The sequence below is a fragment of the Coregonus clupeaformis genome, chromosome 2 (assembly GCF_020615455.1).
Source record: "Coregonus clupeaformis isolate EN_2021a chromosome 2, ASM2061545v1, whole genome shotgun sequence".
Classification (NCBI taxonomy): Eukaryota; Metazoa; Chordata; class Actinopteri; order Salmoniformes; family Salmonidae; genus Coregonus; species Coregonus clupeaformis.
In genome coordinates this window covers 35,510,760-35,533,439 of record NC_059193.1, presented here as the reverse complement: position 1 = coordinate 35,533,439, position 22,680 = coordinate 35,510,760, and the positions used below count along the sequence as shown (strand labels likewise).

General features: G+C 43.2%; 1 protein-coding gene across 1 annotated transcript in view; it reads right to left on the bottom strand.

The window, feature by feature from the left end:
- The window catches only part of LOC121534793 (phospholipid-transporting ATPase IA), a 304,677-nt gene that overhangs the window by 258,025 nt on the left and 23,972 nt on the right, over nucleotides 1-22,680 (bottom strand). Inside the window, 1 exon segment of the mRNA XM_041841366.2 lies at nucleotides 2,604-2,724. Within this exon segment, the coding sequence (XP_041697300.1) occupies nucleotides 2,604-2,724 (121 nt within the window).

Here is a 22,680-nt window from a genome sequence, read left to right as displayed (position 1 = left end):
AACACTTGGAATTATGAACAATGGAATTAAATAAAAAACGTATTTATTGCTAAAAGTAGAACCAATGTGTTTTGGCTTTTGGCCTTCATCAGGGTTTTCTTTTTGTTTTTAAGTGATTGCCTTGTCCCAGATCTGTTTGTGTCGTATAGAAATACCCTATGGTTGTTGTCATGCAATAGGAGTTGGCAAGACAGCAAAAAACAGATCAGGGATCAGGCTATGAAAGTGACACTGGGGGTGACACTTTATGGCAGTGTGACAGACATGAGCAGCAACAAACAACAGTTTTCAAGGATCAGATTGAACAAAATCACATTGACAAGACGGAACGAGAATTGGAGAACCAAGATAGCAGCGGATAAAAAGAGAATTCCAGAGAGACATTTTGGGCCCAACATGACTTGCTTGGTTACTCTATGCTAAGATGCTAAACATTGACTCATTCTCATTTCATTTTGTGTCCATCTGATCCTTGATTTTCTGTTCCATCTGATTCTTGTACTCTGCTGTATGTTGCTGCGGCCCTATGTTCTTCTGTGGCGGTGGATCGGTGTGTCTCTCTCTGCCTTTAGTTATTATGCCCCCAGTCTCTGGAATAGCCTGCCAGAGAACTTGAGGGGGGCCGAAACTGTGGACATATTTAAAAGAGATCTTAAAACACAACATTTTACCTTTGCTTTTCCTTAGGGTGCTTTATAGTCATTCAGTTTTTGTATATATTTTTTTTGATCCTCATGTTTGTTGTGTATGTCATTTTCATTGTTTAATTGTATTTGTTTTTTCCTGTGAAGCACATTGCGTTGCATTCCATGTCTGAAATGTGCTGTATAAATAAAGCTTGATTTGATCTGTGTGGGCGATTCAGACATCTCCAGCCGCTCATGCAGCAGGAATGCTAACGCTAATATTCCCTGACAGAGGATGGCCAGCGCAGACCTTTCAATGCAACACAGCTCCACAAGGAACGGAGCAGGGAAACGCTAGCGAGCGAACTCAGGTTGAGTCCTAAAATGGCACTCTATTCTCTAAATAGTGCACTGCTTTAGACTAGGGTAGTACACTATACATAGGGAATAAGGTGCCAGTTGGAACACAACCCTAATGTGGTAGAGTCTCTGGAATAATCTGCAATGAGAGCCCTTAGCGCAGGGTTCCCAAACTCGGTCCTCGGGACCCCAAGGGGTGCACGTTTTGGTTTTTGCCCTAACGCTACACAGCCGATTCAAATAATAAACTAATCATCAAGCTTTGATCATTTAAATCAGCTGTGTAGTGTTTGGACAAAAATCAAAACGTGCACCCCTTGGGGTCCTGAGGACAGAGTTTGGGAAACGCTTTCTTAGTGGTTGTATAAGGGCTACAGTGAGTCAGAGTGAGATGGGTGGGCATGAGGGCTTGAGTCAAGTCTTTAATGTGCGTAGCCTAGAGTGGAATAGTGTATGTAGCCCATAGTGGAATAGTGTAGGTAGGCCTAGCTAGTAGTACTACTGACTCAACGAATGTAACTGGTCTGTTGTGTCTCTGTGGGGTTAAAGGGTTAAAGGGAAACTTTGGGATTTTGGCAGAGGCCCTTTATCTATTTCCCCAGGGTCAGATGAACTCGTGGATACCATTTTTATGTCTCTGCGTGCAGTTTGAAAGAAGTTGCTAACTTGAGCTAGCGCAATTGCTAACTAGCGTTAGCATAATGACTGGAAATCTATGGTATCTGCTAGCATGTTCCAGTCATTGCGCTGACGCTAGTTAGCATTGGCTCGTGAAAATACCTCCAACTTCCTTCATACTTGACACAGAGACATAAAAATGGTTTCCACAACTTAATCTGATTCTGGGAAAGAAGATAAATGGGCAAAATCCCGAAGTATCCTTTTAAAGGGAAATAGGCTAGATTTTCCGGGGGTCGATACTGAAAAAATGCTTGCCTCTGGGTTGCCGTTACCAAAATAGCCCAGATTCTCACACCAGCGCATACCCCTGAGAGTACCACTTCAATCATGATAATTGAGCCGTATGGATTATCTTCAGATGCCATTGAGAATTATCAGCTATTCATAATTCTCATATTTTTGTTAATTCTTGTGTCAATTCATCACTTCAATTCTAATAGACAATTACCTTTTCAAAGGAAGAGTTGCACCTTATCCGTTTGTCTAGCGGCCTATTTGTGTGAAGTGGCAACACAGTTTCATATTTTTTCCCCCTTTTGTGTGTGTGTGTGTGTGTGTGTGAGTGAGTGAGTGAGTGAGGTCAAGTACTGCAGTGCAACTGTGACTAGATGGAGCTCCGTGCACCCAATTGAATAGACGTTTTATCATCCAAGCACATATCTGACGATATAAAATGCAGCCGTCCTTGAATCGCTCTTTGCTCCGGACAGCACTGGAGCGTTGTGTGAGGAAATGTATGTAACATCCTGAGTCATGGTATAGTTTGCACGAGATGAGTTACACGCTGTAAGTAACTCTAGTAGGTCTCTAGGGCTAAGCTATCACTTTCTATTTCTATCCTTTCATATGGGAAATTGCATTGTCACAGTTATAGTCTTTCAGCATTCTGCAAGCAAACAATAGGATGATAGGCCAACCAATGAACAGAGGTTTTACCTGACGTGATTGCTGCAGAACTTGGTAAACTGTGGCTGATTGAGGAATATCAGTCGTGCATCTTCTTGGTCAGCTAAGGAGGTCTTTTCTGAGATTGCCGTGTCTTCTGTCTTTTCGTACCCTGAAGAGAGAAGGGGAAAAGAAAACACATTCAAAATATTGATTTTCAAAAGTCTCATAGCCTACATGTACAAACTGTAGTCTTCTTTTCAGCAACATATTTTCCCAGATAGCTTCAACCGTTTAATAGAATCACCCCCATGTCATATATTATTTGCAGAGTCCCGACATTAAAAGGCACAAAAGTCAGTACTTTGCATTGATTTTGTAATGGCTTTTCTCTGTGTTGAATCGAACCAAAGCTACACAGGGACCATCAAGATGAAAGTTTGAGGTTCTCAAAGAAAGGCACTGAGAAGACTTTTGGATGAGATCTTAGAAAAAAAGTTTGACAAGGTTGGTCCAGGCAGGAATTACAGCAGAAGGCAGAGTCAAGGGCAACTCTCTCATTGTTTTAGAGGGTCATCCATCCTGCAGGGGCTCAGGTGGCACTGTGTGTGTGTGTGTGTGTGTGTGTGTGTTCACAGAAGTCACAGAAGAGTGAATTATGACTAGAGAAAGTGCCTCTTACACAAAGGCCCTTCAAGGTGCCATCTTAAGGAGGATCAGACACTGCAGGTACATCTTTAACTGGCTCCTCCTAAGCTAAGTACAGATAAAAGAGAGCAGAAACTGATACTAAGCAAATACACACAAACACTGATGTGTGCAGGTAAGTGCAGTGTCAGCTACTGACTTCCATTCTCTGAACACACCTAATTACAAAGAAAAAAGACAATTACAATATATGTCTATTTAGAAGGATGCAGTGGTGTGTATTCATGGATGCCAAGGGAAGCCAGGCTTCCCCCAAAAGTTGACCAAGAAAAAACGAGAATAAACCATAAAATAAGTATATTTTGTCTCTCTGTTTCATAATTTTACATCAATTCACAAGAGGCTGAATGTACACATCACCCTCTGAATGGCACACATACACAATCCATGTCTCAATTGTTTAATGGCTTACAAATCCTTTTTAAACCTGTCTCCTCCCCTTCATCTACACTGATTGAAGTGGATTTAACAGGTGACATCAATCATAGCTTTCACCTGGATTCCCCTGGTCAGTCTATGTCATGGAAAGAGCAGGTGTTCCTAATGTTTTGTACACTCAGTGTATTTACACACACATCAAATATTACCCCACTAAAACCAGTATACACCCACACCATTCTGTTGTTGGAGTACGCCCACACAATTCCAACAGAGAACAGCAGTTTTTTAACATACCTAATTACAATTTTTCACACCGCCTGATATAGGAGGTCCTGGAAGGCAGGGAGCTCGGCCCCAGTGATGTACTGGGATGTCCGCATCACCCTCACGCCATGCGATTGAGGGCGGTGCTGTTGCCATACCAAGCAGTGATGCAGCCAGTCAAGATGCTCCCAATGGTGCAGCTGTAGAACTTTTTGAGGATTTGGACATGCCAAACCTTTTCAACCTCTTGAGGGGGAAGAGGCGCTGTCGCTCCGTCTTCACGACTGTGCGCGTGGACCATTTTAAGTCTTTAGTGATTTGGACACTGAGGAACTTGAAGCTCTCGACCCGCTCCACTGCAGCCCAGTCGATGTGGATGGGGGCGTGCTCGCCCCCCTGTTTCCTATAGTCCACAATCAGCTCCTTGGTCTTACTGACGTTGACGGAGAGGTTGTTATCCTGGCACCACACTGCCAGGTCACTGACCTCCTCCCTGTTGGCTGTCTCATCGTCGCCGGTGATTAGGCCTACCACCATTGTGTCGTCAGCAAACTTGATGATGGTGGTTGGTGTTGTACGTGGCCAAGCAGTCGTGGTTGAACAGGGAATACAGGAGGGGACTAAGCATACACCCCTGAGGGACCCCCGTGTTGCGGATCAGCGTGGCGGAGATGATGTTGCCTATTCTCACCACCTGGGGTCGGCCGGTCAGGAAGTCCAGGATCCAATTGCAGAGGGAGGTGTTCAGTCCCAGGGTCCTAAGCTTGGTGACGAGCTTAGAGGGAAAATGGTGTTGAACGCTGAGCTGTAGTCAATGAACAACACAGCTTCAGCATGTAAATTATCTAGAAAGATGTGTCGGCATCGAGTAATTGTCTCTGGCCCCCTCCCAGTTAGGGCGAATGATGAGCTCTACAGCAGAGTCTCACAACTCAATCGCTGGTTGAAAACTGTTCTCTGTCCCTCCCAAAAGATAGAATTTGTAAATAATTGGCCCTCTTTCTGGGACTCACCCACAAACAGGACCAAGCCTGGCCTGCTGAGGAGTGACAGACTCCATCCTAGCTGGAGGGGTGCTCTCATCTTATCTACCAACATAGACAGGGTTCCACAATGAGATAGGGTGCAGGCCAGGCAGCATGCTGTTAGCCAGCCTGCCAGCATAGTGAGTCTGCCACTAGCACAGTCAGTGTAGTCAGCTCAGTTATCCCCAATGAGACCGTGTCTGTGCCTCAATCTAAGTTGAGCAAAACTAAACATGGCGGTGTTCGCCTTACCAATCTCACTGGAACACAGACCTCCTCCATTCCTGTCATTATTGAAAGAGATTGTGATATCTCACATCTCAAAATAGGGCTACTTAATGTTAGATCCCTCACTTCCAAGGCAGTTATGGTCAATGAACTAATCACTGATCATAATCTTGATGTGATTGGCCTGACTGAAACATGGCTTAAGCCTGACGAATGTAATGTTTTAAATGAGGCCTCTCCTCCTGGTTACACTAGTGACCATATCCCCCGCGCATCCCGCAAAGGCGGAGGTGTTGCTAACATTTATGATAGCAAATGTCAATTTACCCCCCCCAAAATTACTGCGTTTTCGTCTTTTGAGCTTCTAGTCATGAAATCTATGCAGCCTACTCAATCACTTTTTATAGCTACTGTTTACAAGCCTCCTGGGCCGTATACAGAGTTCCTCACTGAGTCCCATGAATTCCTATCGGACCTTGTAGTCATGGCAGTTAATATTCTAAGTTTTGGTGCCTTTAATATTCACATGGAAAAGTCCACAGACCCACTCCAAAAGGCTTTCGGAATCATCATCGACTCAGTGGGTTTTGTCCAACATGTCTCCGGACCTACTCATTGCCACAGTCATACCCTGGATCTAGTTTTGTCCTGTGGAATAAATATTGTGGATATAAATGTTTTTCCTCATAACCCTGGACTATCGGACCACCATCTTATTACGTTTGCAATCGCAACAAATAATCTGCTAAGACTCCAACCAAGGACCATCAAAGGCCGTGCTATAAATTCTCGGACAACCCATAGATTCCTAGAGGCCCTTCCAGACTCCCTCCACCTACTCAAGGACGTCGGAGTACAAAAATCAGCTAACAACCTAACTGAGGATCTAAATCTAACCTTGCGTAATACCCTAGATACAGTCGCACCCCTAAAAACAAAAAACATTTGTCACAAGAAACTAGCTCCCTGGTGTACAGAAAATACCCCAGCCCTGAAGCAAGCCTCCACCAAACTGGAAGTCTTCCTACTAGCTTGGAAAGAAAGTACAGTGCAATATCGAAGAGCGCTCACTGCTGCTCGATCATCTGTTTTTTCCAACCTAATTGAGGAGAATAAGAACAATCCAAAATGTATATTTGATTCTGTCGCAAAGCTAACTAAAAAGCAGCATTCCCCAAGAGAGGATGCCTTTCACTTCAGCAGTGATGAATTCATGAACTTCTTCGACAAAAAGATCATGATCATTAGAAAGCAAATTACGGACTCCTCTTTGAATCTGCGTATTTCTCCAAAGCTCAGCTGTCCTGAGTCTGCACAAAACTGCCAGGACCTAGGATCAATGGAGACACTCAAGTTGTTTAATCCTATATCTCTTGACACATTCATGAAAATAGTCATGGCCTCTAAACCTTCAAGCTGCATACTGGACCCTCCAACTAAACTACTGAAAGAGCTACTTCCTGTGCTTGGCCCTCCTATGTTGAACATAATAAATGGCTCCCTATCCACTGGATGTGTACCAAACTCACTAAAAGAGGCAGTAATAAAGCCTCTCTTGATAAAGCCAAACCTTGACCCAGAAAATGTTTTTTTTAAACTACCGGCCTATATCGAATCTCCCATTCCTCTCTAAAATGTTAGAAAAATCTGTTGTGCAGCAACTCACTGCCTTCCTGAAGACAAAACATTTATACGAAAAGCTTCAGTCTGGTTTTAGACCCCATCGTAGCACTGAGACTGCACTCGTGAAGGTGGTAAATTACCTTTTAATGGCGTCAGACAAAGGCTCTGCATCTGTCCTCGTGCTCCTAGACCTTAGTGCTGCTTTTGACACCATCGATCACCACATTCTTTCGGAGAGATTGAAAACCTTACATTTGTCTACACGGACAAGTTCTTGCCTGGTTTAGATCTTATCTGTCGGAAAGATATCAGTTTGTCTCTGTGGATGGTTTGTCCTCTGACAAATCAATTGTAAGTTCCTCAAGGTTCTGTTTTAGGACCACTATTGTTTTCACTATATATTTTACCTCTTGGTGATGTCATTCGGAAACACAATGTTAACTTTCATTGCTATGCGGATGACACACAGCTCTACATTTCGATGAAACATGGTGAAGCCCCAAAATTGCCTACCCTGGAAGCTTGTGTTTCAGACATAAGGAAGTGGATGGCAGCAAATGTTTTACTTTTAAACTCGGACAGAGATGCTAGTTCTAGGTCACAAGAAACAAAGAGATCTTCTGTTGGATCTGACAATTCATCTTGGTTGTACAGTCGTCAAAAAAAAAAAGTGAAGGACCTCTGCGTTACTCGGGACCCTGATCTCTCTTTTGACGAACATTACAAGAATATTTCAAGGAAAGCTTTTTTCCATCTTCGTAACATTGCAAAAATCTGAAACTTTTTGTCCAAAAATGATGCAGAAAAGCTAATCCATGCTTTTGTCACTTCTCCGGCTACCCGGATAAAGCACTAAATAAACTTTAGTTAGTGCTAAACACGGCTGCTAGAATCTTGACTAGAGCCAAAAAATGTGATCATATTACTCCAGTGCTAGCCTCTCTACACTGGCTTCCTGTTAAGGCTAGGGCTGATTTCAAGGTTTTACTGCTAACCTACAAAGCATTACATGGGCTTGCTCCTACCTATCTCTACGAGTTGGTCCTGCCGTACATACCTACACGTACGCTATGGTCACAAGACGCAGGCCTCCTTATTGTCCCTAGAATTTCTAAGCAAACAGCTGGAGACAGGGCTTTCTCCTATAGAGCTCAATTTTTATGGAATGGTCTGCCTATCCATGTGAGAGACGCAAACTCTTCAGTAGGTCCTATGATTGAGTGTAGTCTGGCCCAGGGGTGCGAAGGTGAACGGAAAGGCAGTGGAGCGACAAACCGCCTTTGCTGTCTCTGCCTGGCCGGTTCCTGTCTCTCCATTGAGATTCTCTGCCTCTGACCCTATTACGGGGGCTGAGTCACTGGCTTACTGGTGCTTTCCATGCCGTCCCTAGGAGGGGTGCGTCACTTGAGTGGGTTGAGTCACTGACGTGATCTTCCTGTCCGGTTTGTCGCCCCCTCGGGCTCGTGCAGTGGAGCTCTTCGTGGGCTATACTCAGCCTTGTCTCAGGGTAGTAGGTTGGTGGTCTGTTGATATCCCTCTGGTGGTGTGGGGGCTGTGCTTTGGCAAAGTGGGTGGGGTTATATCCTGCCTGGTTGGGCCTGTCTGGGGGTATCGTCGGACGGGGCCACAGTGTCTCCCAACCACCCCTGTCTCAGCCTCCAGTATCTATGCTGCAATAATCTATGTGCCGGGGGGCTATGGTCAGTCTGTTATATCTGGTGTTATTCTCCTGTCTTATCCGGTGTCCTGTGTGAATTTAAGTATGCTCCCTCTAATTCTCTCTCTCCCTCCCCTCCCAGAGGACTTGAGCCTGCGGCTATGGAACCTTGACCTGTTTACCGGACGTGCTACCTTGTCCCTGACCTGCTGTTTTCAACTTTCTCTCTCTACCGCACCTGCTATTTCAACCTCTAAATGCCCGGCTATGAAAGGCCAGGTGACATTTACTCCTGATGTACTGACCTGTTGCAACCTCTACAACCACTGTGATTATCTATGAATGTTTGAAAAATCTGGCCTTAATGGCCATGTACTGTTATAATCTACACCCGCCACAGCCAGAAGGGGACTGGCCACCCCTTAGAGCCTGGTTCCTCTCTAGGTTTCTTCCTAGGTTTCTGCCTTTCAAGGGAGTTTTTCCTAGCCACCGTGCTTCCACATCTGCATTGCTTGCTGTTTGGGGTTTCAGGCTGGGTTTCTGTATAGCACTTTGTGACATCTGCTGATGTAAAAGGCTTTATAAATACATTTGATGAAATTTGATTGAATGAACAGCATTCTCACATAGATATTCCTCTTAAGCAAAGTTGGGTCGGAGTTCGCAAAACAGCGGCCATCCGGTACGGTACCATCTTAATACCTGGAAGGAAAACCATTTCACTCATATTGTAATTAATTATAAGTAATATTTCATAGAAATCTGGAAACTCTGGACTGTTACTTTAACATAGTGACTCATACATTGCTATTGTGAGTTAGTCTCAACTAGCAGAGGGAGTATCATTTCCATTTCCTTAATTGCCAACTCATTATTTGAAAGTATAATTATTTGAACCTATCCACTCCATCCAATTTCCCCTCTGCTCACCTCAGAGGTAAATTACCCTCTCTGTAAAAGAGCCCTTACTACTACGTACCAATGGCACTGCCAAATCACATTAGTCAGCTCAGCTCCCCACTTCAGAGCACTACTACAACTATTACTATACCGTACCATACGTGGCGAGAGCTACCCGTCCAATTAACAAGCACACATCATGTAAGAGCGATAGTGTTAGATTAGATTAGATTTCAAATGTACATAAGAACATCTGTTAGTGTTGTGGGATCCAGATGAGATCTGGACAGCTCTAAGGATGGAGAGTAATACTGTACTAGGCTACGTCCTTGTACTTTAGGGATTATCCAGTGAGGATGAGGGCTTCTCCATTCTACTCAGAGATAGGGATTTTTCTCCATACTCCAGACTGCCAGCAGCCAGTGGAGTGGAATGGACAGACGTGTGGAGACAGCTCGCTCAGCTCCCCCGTGACACTGCACAACGCGGAGGGGAGAGGGGGAGAGCAGGAATCACACTGGTATAGCTCCCCTACTACGCTCCAGTGGGTACAGCACTATGGCACAATAACCTGGATGGCGCCCCAAGGACAGACGCTTTGACTCTCCCAGTTGAGGGGGAGATGGGCAATGGTGTTGTTGTGGACCTAAGGGGGTGCATTAACCTCAGCTGCCACAGTAGATAAACCTACACAAACCACAGCACCATGGATGGAAACCACACTAACACAATGTACCTTTTTACATATGCCAAGAAACAGTCATATTTAGGTCTTGGGAAAGGGTTGCATTACAGTGTGGCGTGATGTTTGAATTAATACGGCTCAAACTCTTGCAGAGAGAGTACTATACTCCTAAACTCACAAGGTTACTGGACTGCAATATTCTCAGGCTCTCAGGTTGCTGTGTGCATCCCTTCCAATGGGATGTTGGATCGGCTTCCAAGCCATGAGAATGACGGGAGGGAAGAGGGTGTGTGGAGGGTGTGTGTGTGGGTGGGGGAAGCAAATACATATGAGCCAGGGGGAAGTGGCATTCTAAAAGTGGGGGAGGGACGAGGCTGGCAAGAGAGATGCCTCCTAAAACAAACCATACTGTCATGAGGAGCTGCAACACCCCTTGCCCCCCTTTTCTTGGCTGTGTCAACTCCCGAGGAGGAAATAGTGGAGGTCTGACACAGCTCTCAAAGCCAATCTTAGCCACCCCCTTCTCTCCCTGACTTATGTCACGCAAACCTTCACTGTCTTTAATGACAAATCTTGTCAGTTTTGTTATTTGTGTGGGCTATTATTAGTATTAAACGAAGAGAAACTGCCAACAACCTATCTCGCTCTCCATCCACTTTCTCTCTCCCCTCACTCTCTCTCTCATTTTACATTTTAGTAATTTAGCAGATGCTCTTATCCAGAGTGACTTACAGGAGCAATTAGGGTTAAGTAACTTGCTCAAGTGCAGATTGACAGATTTTTCACCACGTCGGCTCGGTTATTCAAACCAGCAACCTTTTGATTACTGGCCCAACGCTCTTAATCGCTAGGCTACTTGCCGCCCTCTCCCTTTCTCATGTTCCGAGGCTAAAGATAGCCCGACCCTCCTGTAGTCCTTTGGTCACTGGAGGTTACACTGGTTGGCCATCCCTGCCTGGCCGGTTATGCAACGGCCCACCCAGATTACAGATTAAGATGTGTGGTTTATTGGATTAGTCTGGAGTCAAGAGGGTAGTTCCAGGCAACAACTGGGGCTTAGGGAGTGGTGCCTCCGCTTAAAAATAGAAACTTGATAGCATGAATGCTAGTGAATATATATACTTTAGCTGTAAGGGATTTGTCGCATCATAAGCTGCAGGTTAGACAATACGAAAAAGGTAAATTAAGGTGATTGACAGAACATCCTCAAATATGAATTACAATTCTAGGTTTGCATTGTGAAACAGACAAATATCTAGACATGTCAAGGAAGACCGTGTAGAGTAACCAGTGTAGGGCTGTCCCTGACTAAACAAATTATTGGTCGACCGAGAGCCGTCTGTTCTTTCGACCAGTCAATTGGTCGACACTTGGTCAAACATATTTTTTAATTTTATTTTTAGCCCTGCACCAGGCTGGGAAGACTGAATCTGCAATAGGTAAGCAGCTTGGTTTGAAGAAATCAACTGTGGGAGCAATTATTAGGAAATGGAAGACATACAAGACGGGCGGCAGGTAGCTCAGTGGTTAAGAGCGTTGTGCCAGTAACCGAGAGGTCGCTGGTTCTAATCCCCGAGCCGACTAGGTGAAAAATCTGTTGATGTGCCCTTGAGCAAGGCACTTAACCCTAATTGCTCCTGTAAGTCGCTCTGGATAAGAGCGTCTGCTAAATGACGTAAATGTAAGACCACTGATAATCTCCCTTGATCTGGGGCACCACGCAAGATCTCACCCCGTGGGGTCAAAATGATCACAAGAACGGTGAGCAAAAATCCCAGAACCACACGGGGGGACCTAGTAAATGACCTGCAGAGAGCTGGGACCAAAGTAACAAAGCCTACCATCAGTAACACACTACGCCGCCAGGGACTAAAATCCTGCAGTGCCAGATGTGTCCCCCTGCTTAAGCCAGTACATGTCCAGGCCCGTCTGAAGTTTGCTAGAGTGCATTTGGATGATCCAGAAGAGGATTGGGAGAATGTCAGATGAAACCAAAATAGAACTTTTTGGTAAAAAATCAACTTGTCGTGTTTGGAAGACAAAGAATGCTGAGTTGCATCCAAAGAACACCATACCTACTGTGAAGCATGGGGGTTGAAACATCATGCTTTGGGGCTGTTTTTCTGCAAAGGGACCAGGACGACTGATTCGTGTAAAGGAAAGAATGAATGGGGCCATGTATCGTGAGATTTTGAGTGAAAACCTCCTTCCATCAGCAAGGGCATTGAAGATGAAACGTGGCTGGGTCTTTCAGCATGACAATGATCCCAAACACACCGCCCGGGCAACGAAGGAGTGGCTTCGTAAGAAGCATTTCAAGGTCCTGGAGGCCAGTCTCCAGATCTCAACCCCATAGAACATCTTTGGAGGGAGTTGAAAGTCCGTGTTGCCCAGCGACAGCCCCAAAACATCACTGCTCTAGAGGAGATCTGTATGGAGGAATGGGCCAAAATACCCGCAACAGTGTGTGAAAACCTTGTGAAGACTTACAGAAAACGTTTGACCTGTGTCATTGCCAACAAAGGGCATATAACAAAGTATTGAGAAACTTTTGTTATTGACAAAATACTTATTTTCCACCATAATTTGCAAATACATTCCTTAAAAAAAAAAAACATGTTTAAAAAAGGTATAATCTTCATAAATGATATCATAGGTGGGACTGGTGGAGTTATGTCACACATGCAGCGAACATAAACATACGGAAATGTCTGCTCTACCCAAAATTACAACAAAATAATTGCAGCATTACCACAAAAATGGAAGAGGAAAGTGGAAGGGGGGAAAGTAAGGAACTTGTCTGTCGGCCCTGCATTAAAAAGCATAATACTTTAAAGAAAATTGTGATAAATAAAAAAGTATACCAGTTTCATTTAAGGACCAAAGGATTGACAGCCGTCCCATATAGACTGCAAAATAGTTGGGAAGAGATTTTTGACGTACCAATTCCATGGCATAGTGTTCATGAACTGATACGCAAAACGACGCCGGATTCAACATTTTGAATTGATCAATTTAAATTAAAGAAAATTCTTGCTACCAATAGAATGTTATTTATATGAGGGATACAATCTTCCCAACTCTGCAGATTTTGCTGCGAAGAGACAATCATTTGATCATTTGTTTTGGTACTGTCCATTTGTAGCTTGTTTTTGGACACAGGTCCAGGAATGGCTAAAGGATTAAAATATTTACCTGGCGCTAACCCTGCAGATAGCACTACCGGGTGATCTGAAAAGTCATAGTCAATCGATCAATAATATAATAATACTTTTAGCAAAAATGTTTATATTCAATTTATAATCTGTAGAAACAATGAGAATAGAAGGGTTCAGAAATTTTGTAAAATATCACAGTACAGTTGAAAAATATGGCAAATATAAATCGAATATGGATGGTGTTAAGAGATAGATGGGAGGTGTTGAATGGAGCTGAAGGATGGGACTAATAACAACAAGATAACTAATGTAAAGCATACAGTGTCCATAATAAGTATTTAGGTTATAGGTTGAGAGCTTTTTGAAAGAGCACAGTTAGAAAGATATGGCATATAGAAGCAAACCGGATGGACATCATGAAAATGATCGGAGAGGTTGAGGGTAGAGGAAGTTCAGGAGTAAAAACAAACAAACTAGAATTATTGTAAAATTGACTGTGTCCATAAATGTTTATAATATGTATAAGCTGGAAGTAGAGGCCTAACCATTGTTGTTCGCTAGTTTACTCCAATTAGGGAAGGGGTGGTGGGGTTGGAAAGTAATAAAGGGAAATATATTCAAAAAAATGATTTTATATATATATGCGAGAAAAACAAACATATGGGGGATTGGAAGTGATGCAGACAATTACATTGATGGAAGTTACAATCTATCTGCGATATTAAAGCTGATGTACCCCCATCCCCCCCAAAAAATCCTCTGTTCCATCTGACTGCGCAATCCACTGTCTCATCAGCCCAGCCAGGTAATTGATCAACTTGATCTCCACTATAAAAAGCATCTAGGCATTGTCTCACATTTCTTTTAGACTATCATTTTGTTTTCAACAGTGGAGATTTGTAGAAACCTTGCTGTCTGTCACTAGAAAACAGCTTATGCAAATGCAGCTACTTTGCTGTTATTCTGGCTGCACTGTTTCACGTAACTGTAAGTTAGCTGTAGTTGGCTTGTTAGCAAGCAAGGGATAAGAATGTTGCCAGCCAGTATGGCAATGGAACATTTAGAAAGAACGACTGGGTCACATCCATAGATACAGAACAAAAAGACTGAACGACTGGGTCGTGTCTCTGGCAACCGAACTGATAGAAAAAACGACCAGCCGGCTTGAGTAGCAACCCTAGATTTGTGTCGGGACTATATCTTGTGTAAGGATGAAATTCTTTGAATAAATTCATCAAAATAACATTTCATGAAAATATGTAAATCATTATTTGAATATGTTGGTTACCCGTTGTATATAAGTAATAATGCCCTTGAAGTCGGTGTTTGGAGGATATATTGGCACGGTTTGCCGGCCCTCGACTTCGTCTCGGGACTAACAACACCTGTGCCAATATATCCTCCAAACACCGGCTTCTTGGGCATTATCACTTAAATAGCTAGCTAGCTAGACAGTTGCATACAGGTAATGTTATAGCTTGCTTCGTCCCGCAACAAACCATTGTTTTCAGATGGTTCGTTGCGGGACGAAGCAACATTATAGTCAGCTAGCTGAGCTAGCCAGTTGCATTCTGCTGTTAATGTTGATTGCAGATGGGCTAAGCCATGCATGGCATGATGATAATCTTTTTCATTTTTGCCAGTTTGTCATGTTTAACTAGCTAGATACCAAAAATACCCACTGTGGTGCGAATGCTAATCGATTAGCAAGCTAATCAAACCCCATGTTAACTTATAGGTAAACATGATATGTACTCTAGCTAGCTAGCCTTGATTAAATTATTGCTAAATAGCTAGCCAGCTTTTGGATTATAGATTTGGAGGTTGGTCTTTGCATGTTCAACTAGCTGGCTAGCTAGATGAATACCTTTTACATTTAGCCAGCTGGTAATTATGAAGCTAAATGTTTGCTAAATCTAGCTAGTTATCTTGTAGTCTTTGCATAGCCATTGTTGGGCAGGAAGCAGGTTAAGTGTGTACGGGGCATTTTAGTACAGCTGTGGCAGTCAACAAGCAATAACAAGCAATAGGACAGGAATTCATGTTTTAACACATTTTTCTGGAATTTGTCTTTCAGCATAAACCTGCTTTCTGCCACCAGTACAAGGAGACGATCGAGGGTGAACAAGAAACACTTCAGGTATTTTGTCTTTGTTATACTTTGAGCTTATTGCTTGAACTAGGGGGTCAATTCATGTTTTTGCTGGTATGTAAGGTTTTAATGTCTTGTTATTTTTGTCTGCTTTCCACCTTTACAGATTCAATTGTCTGGAGCCTGGTGTTGTTGTGGCCAAGGAGCTTTCACTCAGATGTAAGGTTTCAGATGCTCTGCAATGTTAACGTCCTTCCTCCCAGAGATGTGAAAGCATCCCCCGGACTGGACACAACACGGCATACATATTTTTGAGAAGATCAGGACTTTTGCAATGAAAAGGCCATGGACATTACATGTCCTGCCCTTAATATGCTCAGGCTAGATTCCTTTGTTCATATCATAACATCAAATCAAATTGTATTTGTCACATGCGCCGAATACAACAGGTGTAGACCTTACAGTGAAATGCTTACTTACAAGTCCTTAACCAACAATGCAGTTTAAGAAAAATAAGTGTTAAGTAAACAATAAATAAGTAAAAAATAAAAGCAGTAAAATAACAGTAGTGAGGCTATAGACAGGGGGTACCGGTACAAAGTCAATGTGTGGGGGCACCGGTTAGTCGAGGTAATTGAGGTAATATGTACATGTAGGTATAGTTAAAGTGACTATGCATAGATAATAAACAGAGTAGTAGCAGCGTAAAAGAGGGGGTGGGACAATGCAAAAAGTCCTGGTAGCCATTTGATTAGCTGTTCAGGAGTCTTATGACTTGGGGGTAGAAGCTGTTAAGAAGCCTTTTGGACCTAGACTTGGCGCTCCGGTACACCTTGCCTTCAGTAGCAGAGAGAACAGTCTATGACTAGGGTGGCTGGAGTCTAACAATTTTCAGGGCCTTCCTCTGACACCGCCTGGTATAGAGGTCCTAGATGGCAGGAAGCTTGGCTCCAGTGATGTACTGGGCCAGACGCACTACCCTCTGTAGTGCCTTGCGGTCGGAGGCCGAGCAGTTGCCATACCAGTGATGCAACCAGTCACGATGCTCTCGATGGTGCAGCTGTAGAACCTTTTGAGGATATGAGGACCCATGCCAAATCCTTTCAGTCTCCTGAGGGGGAATAGGCTTTGTCGTGCCCTCTTCACAACTGTTTTTGAGTGTTTGGACCATGATAGTTTGTTGGTGATGTGGACACCAAGGAACTTGAAGCGCTCTACCTGCTCCACTACAGCCCTGTCGATAAGAATGGGGGCGTGCTCGGTCCTTCTTTTCCTGTAGTCCACAATCATCTCCTTTGTCTTGATCATGTTGAGGGAGAGGTTGTTATCCTGGCACCACAAGGCCAGGTCTCTGACCTCCTCCTTATAGGCTGTCTAATCATTGTCGGTGATCAGGCCTACCACTGTTGTGTCATCGGCAAACTTAAATGATGGCGTTGGAGTCGTGCCAGGCCATGCAGTCATGGGTGAACAGGGAGTACAGGAGTGGACTGAGCACGCACGCCTGAGGGGCCCCCGTGTTGAGGATCACCGTGGCAGATGTGTTGTTACCTACATAAGGGACGCAGACGGCATTTGCCGTATGATCGATGAGAAATTTAATATGGCAAATTGACCGCCCCTAACTAGACATCCGCGGGCGCGCTAAAAATAGGCCGACGGCCTCAGGTCGAGCGGCAAGACCCGTTCTTCCGGGAAGTCACAAAATAAAGTTTCCAGGACACTCGGATTCCGAGATATACATTTATCTTCTTTTTTTTTTTTTCTGCTGTACCGGACAATTCCACAGGGTGGTGACCAACTGTATATGGCAAATGGACATGGCCGTTTCTCGTAAACGGAACAGACTTCAAAGACGAAACTCGGTGAGCAGAGGGGCGGCCAGATGTACTTTAAGCCTGGAAACAAGATGGCGTTGAGGCCACAACGCTCTTTGAGTTAATGCAATTTTGGGGGGATTAAAGGTTGAAAACGGTAATACAGCACTAATTTGACCGCTGCACGTAAAAGTACATAAACCTACGGTGTAAGGAAAAGTAGTTTACGAGAAATCATACAACGTCATCTTCGTGATGCTAAAAAAATATGGTTTTGGTAGAAATAAGTTAAGATCCAGTTGAGGCGTGTTAAGGCGAATCTGTTTAGGCAGGTTTTGGAGCTCTACGAGATTTCTGTTTTTCATATTGCAATTGGACAGACTCACACAGCCATGTGTACTTCAAGTATTATTTTGAGACCCAAAGAACCACCCCATAAGCCCAGGACACAGAGACAGCACCCATAGAGACATGCTCTAGCCTGACAAGTGCTCACACTGCCCATCAGATGTCTGAGAAAAACTCACACACACAGCCAAGATGGAGTGACACAGTGTGTGGCTTACAGATGCAAGGAGCCTGCAATAGATACCAGCATTCGACCATCAAAGAACCGTCAGACCTAGAGCTCTGAAACTTTATAAACCTGTTCTATAGCTTAAGTCAGTACTGCACAGTGAGTTATGTGGCTCTAGGAGGTTCTCTGACCGAGAAACAGCCTTGTCCATTTGCAATATATCCAGTTCATTTTTAACATCATGAAAATAACGACATAAACGACAGAAAAGTCCCAGAATCACAAGACTAGGTGCATTGAAACTGCCTCGGCCCATAGAAACGGACCCTATAAAATTCTTGCCTATAGCTCATTCAGGGACCCCCAAAGAAACTGGAACCGCAGCTCGAATGTAACTACGTGTTTTATGGTTTTTTATGGCTTTAACAGAAGGCACTATGAATTTTGGGCAGGCTCTGACATATGTGATAGTTGGTGACTTTGGTGTTGGTGTATCAGTTTGGTGTCAGTATGATATCTTATTGACTGATGGCTGACTTGATAGCTGACTGTCCAATTGCAGTATAATATATTGGCATTGTCCATTTGTTATATTGATAATGGACAGCGTCCATTATCTTTCTGTTTAAACATAGAGTTATGTCACCAAATGGACAGGCTAAAATCATCACTGAACGGCAAACAAAACAGCATCACTATAGTCTCTAGGCCGTACCGAGTTCAACGAGGTTCATGTAGTTTGACCCATCCGAGTTGTTCCCTTAGGATAACATTGGATTACAGATTACGCTCTAACTCTGCTTCTGTTTATGCAATTTGCAAAGTTCCTTTTGCCACGTGTTCAGGGTCACCGATAGCTCTACAGAAATCATATGAATACAGTACATGGTCCCCTTCATATCCTAAACGGGAAGTATGAACTTGCAATTTATCACATGGCAAATGCCATTGTAACATATTGCAATTGGACAGCAATCAAGTCAGCCATCTCATTGCTTAAAATCATCATAAACGGTCAAAGGACAGCATATTTTAATTGTATTTGTATAGTAGAGTGTACCAGTAGTGGACTTTATTAGTTTAAATTATTTAACCGCATGTCTAATTCGTGATGGTAAATGCCCATTGTAATATATTGCTAATGGACAGTGTCCATTTGCCATATGATATATTGCCAGTGCCAATATGTTATGCTGGACATACTGGCACTGGCAATATACAGTGCCTTGCAAAGGTATTCATCCCCCTTGGCGTTTTTCCTATTTTGTTGCATTACAACCTGTATTTTAAATTGATTTTTATTTGGATTTCATGTTATGGACATACACAAAATAGTCCAAATTGAAAAAAGTGAAATAAAATAACTTGTTTCAAAAAATTCTACAAAATTAATAACGGAAAAGTGGTGCGTGCATACAGTGGGGAAAAAAGTATTTAGTCAGCCACCAATTGTGCAAGTTCTCCCACTTAAAAAGATGAGAGAGGCCTGTAATCTTCATCATAGGTACATGTCAACTATTCCAGACAAATTGAGATTTTTTTTCTCCAGAAAATCACATTGTAGGATTTTTTATGAATTTATTTGCAAATTATGGTGGAAAATAAGTATTTGGTCACCTACAAACAAGCAAGATTTCTGGCTCTCACAGACCTGTAACTTCTTCTTTAAGAGGCTCCTCTGTCCTCCACTCGTTACCTGTATTAATGGCACCTGTTTGAACTTGTTATCAGTATAAAAGACACCTGTCCACAACCTCAAACAGTCACACTCCAAACTCCACTATGGCCAAGACCAAAGAGCTGTCAAAGGACACCAAGGAAACAAAATTGTAGAACTGCACCAGGCTGGGAAGACTGAATATGCAATAGGTAAGCAGCTTGGTTTGAAGAAATCAACTGTGGGAGCAATTATTAGGAAATGGAAGACATACAAGACCACTGATAATCTCCCTCGATCTGGGGCTCCACGCAAGATCTCACCCCGTGGGGTCAAAATTATCACAAGAACGGTGAGCAAAAATCCCAGAACCACACAGGGGGACCTAGTGAATGACCTGCAGAGAGCTGGGACCAAAGTAACAAAGCCTACCATCAGTAACACACTACGCCGCCAGGGACTCAAATCCTGCAGTGCGAGACGTGTCCCTCTGCTTAAGCCAGTACATGTCCAGGCCCATCTGAAGTTTGCTAGAGGTCATTTGGATGATCCAGAAGAGGATTGGGAGAATGTCATATGGTCAGATGAAACCAAAATAGAACTTTTTGGTAAAAACTAAACTCGTCGTGTTTGGAGGACAAAGAATGCTGAGTTGCATCCAAAGAACACCATACCTACTGTGAAGCATGGGGGTGGAAACATCATGCTTTGGGGCTGTTTTTCTGCAAAGGGACCAGGACGACTGATCCGTGTAAAGGAAAGAATGAATGGGGCCATGTATCGTGAGATTTTGAGTGAAAACCTCCTTCCATCAGCAAGAGCATTGAAGATGAAACGTGGCTGGGTCTTTCAGCATGACAATGATCCCAAACACACCGCTCGGCAACAAAGGAGTGGCTTCGTAAGAAGCATTTCAAGGTCCTGGAGTGGCCTAGCCAGTCTCCAGATCTCAACCCCATAGAAAATCTTTGGAGGGAGTTGAAAGTCCGTGTTGCCCAGCGACAGCCCCAAAACATCACTGCTCTAGAGGAGATCTGCATGGAGGAATGGGCCAAAATACCAGCAACAGTGTGTGAAAACCTTGTGAAGACTTACAGAAAACGTTTGACCTGTGTCATTGCCAACAAAGGGTATATAACAAAGTATTGAGAAACTTTTGTTATTGACCAAATACTTATTTTCCACCATAATTTGCAAATAAATTCATTAAAAATCCTACAATGTGATTTTCTGGAAATTTTTTCCTCAATTCGTCTGTCATAGTTGACGTGTACCTATGATGAAAATTACAGGCCTCTCTCATCTTTTTAAGTGGGAGAACTTGCACAATTGGTGGCTGACTAAATACTTTTTTTCCCCACTGTATGTATTCACCCCCTTTGCTATGAAGCCCCTAAATAAGATCTGGTGCAACCAATTACCTTCAGAAGTCACATAATTAGTTAAATAAAGTCCATCTGTGTGCAATCTAAGTGTCACATGATCTCAGTATATATATATATATATATATATACACACACACCTGTTCTGAAAGGACCCAGAGTCTGCAACACCACTAAGCAAGGGGCACCACCAAGCAAGCGGCACCATGGAGTCCAAGGAGCTCTCCAAACAGGTCAGGGACAAAGTTGTGGAGAAGAACAGATCAGGGTTGGGTTATAAAAAAATCAGAAACTTTGAACATCCGACGGAGCAACATTAAATCCATTATAAAAAAAATGGAAACAACAACCTTGCTAAGAGAGGACCAGGCTAGGAGGGCATTAATCAGAGGCAACAAAGAGACCAAAGATAACCCTGAAGGAGCTGCAATGCTCCACAGCGGAGATTGGAGTATCTGTCCATAGGACCACTTTAAGCTGTACACTCCACAGAGCTGGGCTTTACGGAAGAGTGGCCATTGCTTAAAGAAAAAAATAAGCAAACACGTTTGGTGTTCGCCAAAAGCCATGTGGGAGACTCCCCAAATATATGGAAGAAGGTACTCTGGTCAGATGAGACTAAAATTGAGCTTTTTGCCCATCAAGGAAAACACAATGTCTGGCGCAAACCCAACACCTCTCATTACCCCGAGAACACCATCCCAAAAGTGAAGCATGGTGGTGGCAGCATCATGCTGCGGGGATGTTTTTCATTGGCAGGGACTGGGAAACTGGTCAGAATTGAAGGAATGATGGATGGCGCTAAATACAGGGAAATTCTTGAGGGAAACCTGTTTCAGTCTTCCAGAGATTGAGACTGGGACGGAGGTTCACCTTCCAGCAGGACAATGACCCTAAGCATACTGCTAAAGCAACACTTGAGTGGTTTAAAGGGAAACATTTAAATGTCTTGGAATGGCCAAGTCAAAGCGCAGACCTCAAACCAATTGAGAATCTGTGGTATGACTTAATGATTGCTGTACACCAGTGGAACCCATCCAACTTGAAGGAGCTGGAGCAGTTTTGCCTTGAAGAATGGGCAACAGTCCTAGTGGCTAGATGTGCCAAGCTTATAGAGACATACCCCAAGAGACTTGCAGCTGTAATTGCTGCAAAAGGTGGCTCTATAAAGTATTGACTTTGGGGGCGGTGAATAGTTATGCACGCTCAAGTTCTGTTTTTGTCTTATTTCTTGTTTGTTTCACAATAACAAATATTTAGCATCTTCAAAGTGGTAGGCATGTTGTATAAATCAAATTATACAAACCCCAAAAAAATCTATTTTAATTCCAGGTTGTAAGGCAACAAAATAGGAAAAATGCCAAGGGGGGTGAACACTTTCGCAAGCCACTGTATCATATGGCAAATGGACACTTTCCATTTCCAATATGTTTAAGCATTGATTTACCATCACCAAATGGACAGGCTGAAATTAACACCAACGAGTGAGGGAGAGGAACCACTATGTCTGTTCGACTCATACTGTATATTGCTAATGGACTTGTTGTCTATTGGCAATAAATTACTCTGCTAATTGGACAGTCCATTACACAAAATACATGCCAGTCTTAACATGTTATACTGCAATTGGACAGTGTCCACTGCCAATGTATATCAATAAGGACTTCCCATTACGAAATGGACATGCTGAAATTAACACTAACAAGACATTCTGATTTCCTATGACTTCCTATGATCAAACATGACAAATAGACCTTCTCGGTTGATTCAGGACTTAACATACTGATATACACCATTTGGTCATTATATAGGCCATTTGGACATGGTTCTGTGACTTTTGGAATCAGAACCTGACTTCCTATGATCATATGTGACAAGTGGACATATTGACCATTTGCAGTATAATATACCTGATATGGACATAACATAGGCCTTATGGACAAACACGCATTAAATAAAACAAATCTATATCCATACGGTTCTTTAGTAATGTATTATTGAGACAAAAAAATCGCACTTTTGACGAAGTTTTTC